The 12,721-nt window shown below is 43.1% G+C and overlaps 1 protein-coding gene across 2 annotated transcripts in view; it reads left to right on the top strand.

Moving 5' to 3' along the window:
• banp (BTG3 associated nuclear protein) overlaps positions 1-12,721 on the top strand; it is a 101,492-nt gene that overhangs the window by 15,541 nt on the left and 73,230 nt on the right. For both annotated transcript variants that reach the window (XM_055933838.1, XM_055933837.1), the window contains one exon: positions 975-1,214. In XM_055933838.1, coding sequence (XP_055789813.1) covers positions 975-1,214 — 240 coding nt within the window. The remainder of the gene's footprint in view (positions 1-974; positions 1,215-12,721) is intronic.

Consider the following 12,721-nt stretch of genomic DNA (forward strand, 5'->3'; position numbering starts at 1 on the left):
TAGTACCTGGAAACTGATGATTTTTTTAATGGAATATCTATACAGGCGTACAGAGGCCCATTATCAGCAACCATCACTCCTGTGTTCCAATGGCACGTTGTGTTAGCTAATCCAAGTGTGTAATTTGAAAACCCTTTTGCAATTATGTTATCACAGCTGAAAACTGTTGCTGCTGATATAAAGATGCAACAAAACTGTTTCTCTTTAGATTAGTTGAGTATCTGGAGCATCAACATTTGTGGGTTCGATAACAGGCTCAAAATTGCCAGAAACAAATAACTTTCTTCTGAAACTCGTCAGTCTATTCTTGTTCTGAGAAATTACTAAGAAATTGAAGATATCGTACAAAGCTGTGTACTACTCCCTTCAGAGAACAGCGCAAACTGGCTCTAACCAGACTAGAAAGAGGAGTTGGAGGCTCCGGTGCACAACTGAGCAAGAGGACGTCAACAGTGAAGAGGCGAATCTGGGATGCTGGCCTTCTAGGCCAGATACTCAACTAGTCTAAAGAAGGCCAGTTTTATTGCTTCTTTAAATCAGCACAACAGTTTTCAGCTTTGCTAACATAATTGCAAAATGGTTTTTCATGATCAATTAGCCTTTTACAATGATTAAACTTGGATTAGCTAAGACAACGTGACTTTGGAACACAGGAGTGATGGTTGCTGATAATGTGCCTATGTAGATATTCCATTAATAATCTGCCGTTTCCAGCTACGATATTAATTTACAACATTAACAATGTCCACACTGTATATCTGACTTTGATTTTATTTTAGTGGACAAAAATGTGCTTTTCTTCCAAAAACAAGGATATTTCTAAGTGACCCCAAACTTTTGAACTGTAGTGTGTGTGTAATATATATTCTTTTTTTAGTATAGAAACAGACCCACACATACAACCGGGTGGGAGCAGCTTTAGGGGTTATATCATTACCATTATACTCCCATCCATGCCCCCTCTTTCTTTATAGATGACTACCCAGCAGGTACGTGGCTTGGCGACGAGAACAATGCAGAGATGCGCGTGCGCTGCCCGGTGTCGCCGGGCGACATGCTCCACATCAGCACCAACTGCCGCACGGCAGAGAAGATGGCACTGACACTGCTGGACTACCTATTCCACCGCGAGGTGCAGGCTATCTCCAACCTTTCGGGCCAGGGCAAGCACGGCAAGAAGCAGCTGGACCCACTCATGATCTACGGCGTGCGCTGTGAGTCACGCACACCTTTTCACTCCAATACTCACACTGCTGTTTGACCCTGTACAGACTAAGCGGGCGGGGGGTCATACCAAGGGTCATTTAGCTATTTGATTTTTAATTTTAAGACCCCTTGAAGTATAAAAAAATATATACACTGCTCAAAAAAATAAAGGGAACACTTAAACAACACAATGTAACTCCAAGTCAATCACACTTCTGTGAAATCAAACTGTCCACTTAGGAAGCAACACTGATTGACAATAAATTTCACATGCTGTTGTGCAAATGGAATAGACAAAAGGTGGAAATTATAGGCAATTAGCAAGACACCCTCAATAAAGGAGTGATTCTGCAGGTGGTGAACACAGACCACTTCTCAGTTCACATTTGCACATTTGTGGCCTGCTGGAGGTCATTTTGCAGGGCTCTGGCAGTGCTCCTCCTGCTCAAAGGCGGAGATAGCGGTCCTGCTGCTGGGTTGTTGCCCTCCTACGGCCTCCTCCACGTCTCCTGATGTACTGGCCTGTCTCCTGGTAGCGCCTCCATGCTCTGGACACTACGCTGACAGACACAGCAAACCTTCTTGCCACAGCTCGCATTGATGTGCCATCCTGGATGAGCTGCACTACCTGAGCCACTTGTGTGGGTTGTAGACTTCATCTCATGTTACCACTAGAGTGAGAGCACCGCCAGCATTCAAAAGTGACCAAAACATCAGCCAGGAAGCATAGGAGCTGAGAAGTGGTCTGTGGTCACCACCTGCAGAACCACTCCTTTATTGGAGGTGTCTTGCTAATTGCCTATAATTTCCACCTTTTGTCTATTCCATTTGCACAACAGCATGTGAAATTTATTGTCAATCAGTGTTGCTTCCTAAGTGGACAGTTTGATTTCACAGAAGTGTGATTGACTTGGAGTTACATTGTGTTGTTTAAGTGTTCCCTTTATTTTTTTGAGCAGTGTATATTCACACTACCGTTGAGAAGTTTGGGTCACTTAGAAATGCCCTTGTTTTTGAAGGAAAGCAAAAAATGTTGTCCATTTGAAATAATATGAAACTGATCAGAAATACAGTGTAGACATTGTTAATATTGTAAATTACTATTGTATCTGGAAACGGTTGATTGTTAATGGAATATCTACATAGGCGTACAGAGGCCCATTATCAGCAAACATCACTCCTGTGTTCCAATGGCACGTTGTGTTCGCTAATCAAAGTTTATCATTTTAAAAGGCTAATTGATCATTAGAAAACCCTTTTGCAATTATGTTAGCACAGCTGGAAACTGTTGTGCTGATTTTAAAGAAGCAATAAAACTGTCCTTCTTTAGACTAGTTGAGTATCAGCATTTGTGGGTTCGATTACAGGCTCAAAATGGCCAGAAACAAAGACTTTCTTCTGAAACTCGTCAGTCTATTCTTGTTCTGAGAATTGAAGGCTATTCCATGTGATAAATTGCCAACAAACTGAAGATCTCGTACAACGCTGTGTACTACTCACAGAACAGAACAGCGAGAGAACAAGTGTATTAGAGTGTCTAGTTTGAGAAACAGATGCCTCACAAGTCCTCAATTGGCAGCTTCATTAAATGGTACCCGCAAAACACCAGTCTCAACGTGAAACAGTGAAGAGGCGACTCCGGGATGCTGGCCTTCTAGGCAGAGTTGCAAAGAAAAACCCCTATCTCAGACTGGCCAATAAAAATTAAAGATGAAGATGGGCAAAAGAACACAGATACTGGAAAGTTGAAGATTGGAAAAAAGTGTCTTGGACAGACTAATCTAAGTTTGATGTGTTCAGATCACAAAGAAAAACATTTGTGAGATTTACAAAATTTACATTTGCTGGAGGAGTGCTTGATGCCATCTGTCAAGCAATTTGGTGGTCTGGGGGTGCTTTGCTGGTTGTAAAATGGGAGATTTGTACAGGGTAAAAGGGATCTTGAAGGAAGGCTTATCACTCCATTTTTCAATGCCATGCCATACCCTGTGGACAGCGCTTAATTGGAGCCTATTTCCTCCTACAACAGGACAGTGACCAAAAGCACAGCTCCAAACTATGCAAGAACTATTTAGGGAAAAAGCAGTCAGCTGGTATTCTGTCTATAATGGTGTGGCCAGCACAGTCACCGGATCTCAACCCTATTGAGCTGTTGTGGGAACACCTCCCAATCCAACTTGTGGGAGGTGCTTCAGGAAGCATGGGGTGAAGTCTCTTCAGATTATCTCAACAAATTGACAACTAGAATGCCAAAGGTCTTCAAGGCTGTAATTGCTGCAAATGGAGGATTCTTTGACGAAAGCACATTTTGAAGGACACAATTATTATTTAAATTAAAAATCATTATCTATAAACTTGTAAAATGAATAGAAAATATAATCAAGACATTGACAACTCAATTCATGTATGTTTTCAAAGAAAACAAGGACATTTCGAAGTGACCCCAAACTTTTGAAAGGTAGTGTATAAATGTGTGTATATGTATGCATGTACAGTGGGGGGAACAAGTATTTGATACACTGCCGATTTTGCAGGTTTTCCTTCCTACAAAGCACGTAGAGGTCTACAAAAATACAGAAAATCACATTGTATATTTTTTTAAGTAATTCATTTGTATGTTATTGTATGACATAAGTATTTGATCACCTACCAACCAGTAAGAATTCCGGCTCTCACAGACCTCTTAGTTTTTCTTTAAGAAGCCCTCCTGTTCTCCACTCATTACCTGTATTAACTGCACCTGTTTGAACTCGTTACCTGTATAAAAGACACCTGTCCACACACTCAATCAAACAGACTCCAACCTCTCCACAATGGCCAAGACCAGAGAGCTGTATAAGGACATCAGGGATAAAATTGTAGACCTGCACAAGGCTGGGATGGGCTACAGGAAAATAGGCAAGCAGCTTGGTGAGAAGGCAACAACTGTTGGCGCAATTATTAGAAAATGGAAGAAGTTCAAGATGACGGTCAACCACCCTCGGTCTGGGGCTCCATGCAAGATCTCACCTCGTGGGGCATCAATGATCATGAGGAAGGTGAGGGATCAGCCCAGAACTACACGGCAGGACCTGGTCAATGACCTGAAGAGAGCTGGGACCACAGTCTCAAAGAAAACCATTAGTAACACACTACGCCGTCATGGATTAAAATCCTGCAGCGCACGCAAGGTCCCCCTGCTCAAGCCAGCGCATGTCCAGGCCCGTCTGAAGTTTGCCAATGACCATCTGGATGATCCAGAGGAGGAATGAGAGAAGGTCATTTGGTCTGATGAGACAAAAATAGAGCTTTTTGGTCTAAACTCCACTCGCCGTGTTTGGAGGAAGAAGAAGGATGAGTACAACCCCAAGAACACCATCCAAACCGTGAAGCATGGAGGTGGAAACATCATTCTTTGGGGATGCTTTTCTGCAAAGGGGACAGGGCGACTGCACCGTATTGAGGGGAGGATGGATGGGGCCATGTATCACGAGATCTGGGCCAACAACCTCCTTCCCTCAGTAAGAGCATTGAAGATGGGTCGTAGCTGGGTCTTCCAGCATGACAACGACCCGAAACACACAGCCAGGGCAACTAAGGAGTGGCTCCGTAAGAAGCATCTCAAGGTCCTGGAGTGGCCTAGCCAGTCTCCAGACCTGAACCCAATAGAAAACCTTTGGAGGGAGCTGAAAGTCCGTATTGCCCAGCGACAGCCCCGAAACCTGAAGGATCTGGAGAAGGTCTGTATGGAGGAGTGGGCCAAAATCCCTGCTCCAGTGTGTGCAAACTTGGTCAAGAACTACAGGAAACGTATGATCTCTGTAATTGCAAACAAAGGTTTCTGTACCAAATATTAAGTTCTGCTTTTCTGATGTATCAAATACTTATGTCATGCAATAAAATGCAAATTAATTACTTAAAAATCATACAATGTGATTTTCTGGATTTTTGTTATAGATTCTGTCTCTCACAGTTGAAGTGTACCTATGATATAAATTACAGACCTCTACATGCTTTGTAAGTAGGAAAACCTGCAAAATTGGCAGTGTATCAAATACTTGTTATCCCCACTGTATGTGTATTTATGTACCAGTCAAAAGTTTGGACACACCTACACATTCAAGAGTTTTGCTTTATTTTTGTCTATTTTCTCATTGTAGAATACAAATGTAACAAATAACACATATGGAATTATGTAGTGACCAAAAAAGTGTTAAACAAATCAAAATATATTTTATTTGAGATTCTTCAAAGTAGACAGCTTTGCACGGAGGGGATGGCTGTCGTTTTACGTGCTCTTAACCAGCTATGCTATTTTTCGTATTTTTTGGTGTTTGTAACTTATTTTTTTACTTATTTTGTACATAATGTTGCTGCTACCGTCTCTTATGACCGAAAATAACTTATCTACATCAGAACAGCGATCACCCACCTCGATTCTTTTCTTTAACGAGTCCGACGAGAAGGATATACTGCTTTCTCGGAACGGGCCCAAGTCTCCGTCATTCTCGTGAAGAAAAGACGGAGAAAAAGGGGCCGAGGTCGGGCTGCCTTCTGAGAAATCCTATGCGTAAGTAAACCACCACTGCCATCTGTTCTATTGGCCAACATGCAATCATTGGAAAATAAAATGGATGATCTACGATCAAGATTATCATACCAACGGGACATTAAAAACTGTAATATCTTATGTTTCACCGAGTCGTGACTGAACGACGACATGGATACTATAGAGCTGGCGGGATTTTCCATGCATCGGCAGGACAAGCTACGTCTGGTAAGATGAGGGGCGGGGATGTGTGTCTTTTTGTCAATAACAGCTGGTGTGCGATGTCTAATTTTAAAGAAGTCTCAAGGTATTGCTTGCCTGAGGTAGAGTACCTTATGATAAGCTGTAGACCACACTATCTACCAAGAGAGTTCTCATCTATATTATTCGTAGCCGTCTATTTAGCACCACAAACCGATGCTGCCACTAAGACTGCACTCAACGAGCTGTATAAGGCCATAAGCAAATAAGAAAATGCTCATCCAGAAGCGGTGCTCCTAGTGGCCGGGGACTTTAATGCAGGCAAACTTAAATCCGTTTTACCAAAATTCTACCAGCATGTCACATGCGCAACCAGAGGGGAAAAAAACTCTGGAACACCTTTACTCCACACACACAGATGCATACAAAGTTCTCCCTCATCCTCCCATTTGGCATATCTGACCATAATTCTATCCTCCTGATTCCTGCTTACAAGCAAAAACTAAAGCAGGAAGTACCAGTGACTCGCTCAATACGGAAGGGGTCTGATGACACGGATGCTACGCTACAGGACTCTTTTTTTCTAGCACAGACTGGAATATGTTCCGGGTTTCATCCAATGGCATTGAGTATACCACCTCGGTCATCGGCTTCATCAATAAGTGCATCGACGACGTCGTTCCCACAGTGACCGTACGTACATATCCCAACCAGAAGCCATGGATTATAGGCAACATCCACATCGTGCTGAAGGCTAGACCACCCACTTTCAAGTAGTGAGACATTAATCCGGACCCTTATAAGAAATCCCGCTACACCCTCAGACGAACCATCAAACAGGCAAAGCGTCAATACTACATCGGCTCAGACGCTCGTCGGATGTAGCAGGGCTTGAAAACTATTACAGACTCAAGGAAAACCCAGCCAAGTGCTGCCCAGTGAAGAAAACTTACCAGACGAGCTAAATGACTTTTATGCTCGATTCGAGGCATGTAACACTGAAGCATGCATGAGAGCACCAGCTGTTCTGGACGACTGTGTGATAACGCTCTTGGTAGCCGATGTAAGCAAGACCTTAAAACAGGTCAACAGGTTTCTTGGTCACTTCTTATTGGTGTAGTAGTTTCTTTGCAGCAATTCGACTATGAATGCCTGAATCACGCAGTCTTCTCTGAACAGCTGATGTTGTGTCTGTCACTGGAACTCTGTGAAGCAGTTATTTGGGCTGCAATCTCAGGTGCAGTTAACTCTAATGAACTTATCCTCTGCAGCAGAGGTAACTCTGGGTCTTCCTTTCATGTGGCGGTCCTCATGAGAGCTAGTTTCATCATAGCGCTTGATCGTTTTTATGACCGCACTTGAAGAAACTTTTCAAGTTCTTCATTTTCCGTATTGACTGACCTTCATGTCTTAAAGTAATGATGGACTGTTGTTTCTCTTTGCTTATTTGAGCTGTTCTTGCCATAATATAGACTTGGTATTTTACCAAATAGGGCTATCTTCTGTATACCACCCTACCTTGACACAACACATCTGATTGGCTCAAACGCATTAAGAAGGAAATAGATTCCACTATTTAAATAAACACCTGTTAATCGAAATGCATTCCAGGTGATTAGCTCATGAAGCTGGTTGAGAGAATGCCATGACTGTGCAAAGCTGTCATCTAGGCAAAGGCTGGCTACTCTGAAGAATCTCAAATATAAAGTGTATTTAGATTTTTTAAATCGTTTTTTGGGGTTACTACATGATTCCATATATGTTAACTTCATAGTGTTGATGTCTTCACTATTATTCTACAATGTAGAAAATAGTAAAAATAAAGAAAAACCCTTGAATGAGTAGGTGTCCAAACTTTTGACTGGTACCGTGTGTATATATGTCTATTTTACATGTATTTGCAGTGCATTTGCGAAGTATTCAGACTCCTTCCCCTTTTCCACATTTTGTTACATAACAGCCTTATTGTAAAATTGATTAAATACTATTTTTCCTCATCAATCTACACACCACATAATGACAGTGAAAACAGGTTTCTAGACATTTTGCAAATTTGTTAAAAATAAAAAACAAATACCTTAATTACATAAGTATTCAGACCCTTTGCAATGAGACTCAAAGTTGAGCTCAAGTGCATCCTGTTTCGATTGATCGTCCAAAATTCAATTAATTGGACATGATTTGGAAAGGCACACACCTGTCTATGTAAGGTCCCACAGTTGACAGTGCATTTCAGAGCAAAAACCAAGCAATGAGGTCGAAGGAATTGTCCTTAGAGCTCCAAGACATGATTGTGTTGAGGCACAGATCTGGGGAAGGGTACGAAAAAATGTCTGCAGCATTGAAGGTCCCCAAGAACACAGTGGCCTCCATTCTTAAATTGAAGAAGTTTAGACCCAACAAGAGTTCCTGGAGCTGGCCGCCTGGCCAAACTGTGCAATCTTGGAAGGGCCTTGGTCTGGGAGCTGACTAAGAACCTGATGGTCACTCTGACAGAGCTCCAGAGTTCCTCTGTGGAGAAGGATGTCCTTCTGGAAGGTTATCCAACCTCTACAGCACTCCACAAATCAGGCCTTTGTGGTAGAGTGGCCAGACGGAAGCCACTCCTCAGTAAAAGGTATATGACAGCCCGATTGGAGTTTGCCAAAAGGCACCTAAAGGACTTTCAGACCATGGGAAACAAGATTGCCAAGCGTCATGTCTGGAGGAAACATGTCACCATCCCTATGGTGAAGCATGGTGGTGGCAGCATCATGCTGTGGGGAGGTTTTTCAGCGGGAGTGACTGGGAGACAGGATCCAGGGTAAAGTGCAGAGAGATCCTTGATGAAAACCTGCTCCAGAGCACTCAGGACCTCAGACTGGAGCGAAGGTTCACCTTCCAACTGGACAACGTCCCTAAGCATACAGCCAAGACAACGCAGGAGTGGCTTCGGAACAAGTCTCTGAATGTCCTTGAGTGACCCAGCCAAGAGCCCGGATTGAACCAAATCAAACATCTTTGGAGAGACCTGAAAATAGTTGTGCAGCGACGCTCCCCAATCAACCTGGCAGAGCTTGAGAGGATCTGCAGAGAAGAATGGGAGAATCTCCCCAAATATAGGTTTGCCATGTTTGTAGCGTCATACCCAAGAAGACTTAGGGCTGTAATCACTGCCAAAGGTGCAAAGTAATGAGTAAAGGGTCTGAATACTTATGTAAATGTTATATTTCTGTTTTTTTTGTAGAAGTTTTTAAAATAAATTTGCAAACATTAAAAAAAAAAAAAAATAGGTTTTGGTTTGTCATTATGGGGTATTGTGTGTAGATGGAGGATAATAATAATAATAAAAAAACAGTTTTAGAATAAGGCTATAATGTAACAAAATGTGGAAAAAGTCAGGGGGCTGAATACTTTCCAAATGCTCTGTAATCCCTTATTCTTAGTACTAAACGGTCTCCATATATACTTCCTGACATTTTTTAAAACTGGTACCGGGGGACCTTCAGACGAGTCTTGTGAGGCCTTTGGGTCATCCTAGAGCTAAACGTCTTCATGAGAGTCTCACCTTCCCACAGAGGAGTCAAATTAGTGTTTAGTTCAAATTGTTTGAACGCTACGTACAGAAGTTAGCAGATCGGATCTTCCGTCAGACTGGTCCCAAGACACTTGTGGGGGTCGAAGAACAAAACTGAGAACACCATCGTGTTCGTGGGAGTCTTTCTTTCCATAGAGGGGTCATAATAGTTTTGTAGGCCAAACCATTCAGATGTTACAGACAATTCTATTGAGAAGACCGATTTTCGGGATATCTCATGGTCTGACAAACATCACTCTGTCACCATTCACCGCAGATGCGGAAGTGCGACATCGGCGGATGAGGTGGGTTGATACGCATCCAATGCAAAAAAAAGTTCTCTAGCTTAAACTGACAGATTTGTATGGTGCTTTTTTTATTATGCTAATAAGATATCTACGGGGGCGTGGACATTGACTCTATGGGTTAACCAACAGACAGAAAACCAACTAACTGACCATCAAATTCCCTTCCATTGACCAGCTGACCATCTCAACCCCTGCCATTGAGCATCTGACCAATCTATCCCCATAGATGTATCATAGGCAGGGCTCAATCACTTCACCCTTTAGCCTTTAGGTTCCCAGCGGAGGGAGACAGCAGATGGGAGGGGAGCCAGCGGAGGGGAAACAGGGAAAGGGAGGGCAGACAGGGGAGCCAACGGAGGGGAGGGAGGGGAGACAGCGGAAGGGAGGAAGGGGAGGGGAGACAGCAGAGGGGAGGTAGGGGAGACGGCGGAGGGGGGAGGGGATGGAGTGGAGACTGGAGGGAATCCAGTGGAGGGGAAGGGAGCTAGCGGACAGGAGGGAGGGTGGACGTGGCTGAAGGAGTTTTTATTGGGAGTAGTCCCGTGTGTGTGTGTGTGTGTGTTTCGCACAGGAAATGGACTCTGTCACCCCACATGTATTACTGTCTGCTGATTGCAGGTGCTGTGTGGGTCTACTTGCCTTGTGTGATGCAGGTGTCTTGTTTTGTGTGTCTATGTAATTCAGGTGTGTATGTTTGTGTGTGTGTGTACCTGTTTCCTCATGCCTTAGTGGATTGGTCACAAACCGTTTCTGAGCCAAGATTATTTTCTGAGTCAAAATGAAGGCCGAGGTCTACCACTCAGATTTGTTTTTAAAACATTACTTAAAAAACGTAAGCCTGCCTCCCGGGTGGCGCAGTGGTCTAGGGCACTGCATCGCAGTGCTAACTGCGCCACCAGAGTCTCTGGGTTCGCGCCCAGGCTCTGTCGCAGCCGGCCGCGACCGGGAGGTCCGTGGGGCGACGCACAATTGGCATAGCGTCGTCCGGGGTAGGGAGGGTTTGGCCGGTAGGGATATCCTTGTCTCATCGCGCTCCAGCGACTCCTGTGGCGGGCCGGGCGCAGTGCGCGCCAGCCAAGGGGGCCAGGTACACGGTGTTTCCTCCGACACATTGGTGCGGCTGGCTTCCGGGTTGGAGGCGCGCTGTGTTAAGAAGCAGTACGGCTGGTTGGGTTGTGCTTCGAAGGACGCATGGCTTTCGACCTTCGTCTCTCCCGAGCCCGTACGGGAGTTGTAGCGATGAGACAAGGTAGTAATTACTAGCGATTGGACACCACGAAAAATTGGGGAGAAAATGGGATAAAAAAAAACAAAAAAAAACGTACGCCTATGTAACATTAACTTCTTAAACGGGCCTGTAACAATGAGGTTTGTGTAGTTGGCTATAGGCTCAATATTGGCTATTCTTAAATTGCCCTGCCAATGTTGTTCTTCTCAGACCATTTTAAAATGATTTTTTAACTATATATTATATCCTAGAGCTAAGCAACTGACATGCACGTGTTTGTGAGACTCTCACCTTTCCACAGTGGGGTCATATTAATGTGTAGTTCAAACTGTTCGGATGCTACAGACAGAAATTGGCAGATTATATTTCAAAACGTGAGGTATATGATCACACTGGTCATCGATCGTTTATTGTATTACTTGAGGCATAAATTGAAGTAATTTTTTATTTTTTTTGAGAATGAGAACCGCTGCACCAAGTCATGTTGTTATACATGTGACCAGAGAGCGGGAAATACTCCTCGTTGTTAGAAAGACACAACATCTGACTTGACCCTCTATGCACTCTCACAGGGCCCTACACTCCAACATACAAACACTCAATTCATAATTTGCTCACACATACATAATATGCACGTATATTTATACTAATTTTACACACACGCACAGCCAACCCACTAACATACAATCATTGTATACACTGCTGCAACTCCATTTATCATATATCCTGATGCCTAGTCACCTTACCCCTATACATATCCACCTCTATCACTCCAGTATCCATGCACGTTGTAAATATAGAACTGACTGACCATGTATATAGTATGCTTACTTACTTTCTCGTTGTTATTTCTAGTATTACATTGTTATTGATTACTGCACTCTTGGGTTTAGAAAGGCAAGAAAGGCATTTCACTGTACTTAACCACGCAAGTCTATCGATACACTTTGTGGAGTGAGTGGATAGGGAGAGGGCGTTTTATGGCTTGTAAATGTTGAATAAAGTGTTGACAGTGCTGAATAAAATCTTAAACATGATCTCACTCATAAATACAGTAATTTGCTGAATTTGTTGATAGTCTCGCTCTAGTCATGTTTTGAAATCTCACACAATTGAGACGACTATCAACTTCGCTGTGGGCTGGTGGAAGCTGCAGACACTGATCTGAGCTATCTGATTGGCCAGCGGTAGGCCTATAGGTGCACTTGATTTGCTCTCCACGTCTGCCGGGTAGGCGAAGTTTGTACCTTCAGATCCGTGAAACGGCTCGCATTGCATTTGAATCTTGTGTGTGTGTGTGTGTGTGTGTGTGTGTGTGTGTGTGTGTGTGTGTGTGTGTGTACAGTTGAAGTCGAAAGTTTACATACGCTTATGTTGGAGTCATTACAACTCTTTTTTAAACCACTCCACAAATGTCTTGTTAACAACTATAGTTTTAGCAAGTCGTTTAGGACATCTACTTTGTGCATAACACAACTCATTTTTCCAACAATTGTTTACAGACAGATTATTTCACTTATAATTCACTGTATCACAATTCCAGTGGGTCAGAATTTTACATACACTAAGTTGACTGTACCTTTTAAACAGCTTGGAAAATTCCAGAAAATTATGTCATGGCTTTAGAAGCTTCTGATAGGCTAATTGACATCATTTGAGTCAATTGGAGATCTATTTCAAGGCCTACCTTCAAA

This window comes from Salvelinus fontinalis, chromosome 9 (assembly GCF_029448725.1).
Source record: "Salvelinus fontinalis isolate EN_2023a chromosome 9, ASM2944872v1, whole genome shotgun sequence".
In the NCBI taxonomy this organism is placed as follows: domain Eukaryota; kingdom Metazoa; phylum Chordata; class Actinopteri; order Salmoniformes; family Salmonidae; genus Salvelinus; species Salvelinus fontinalis.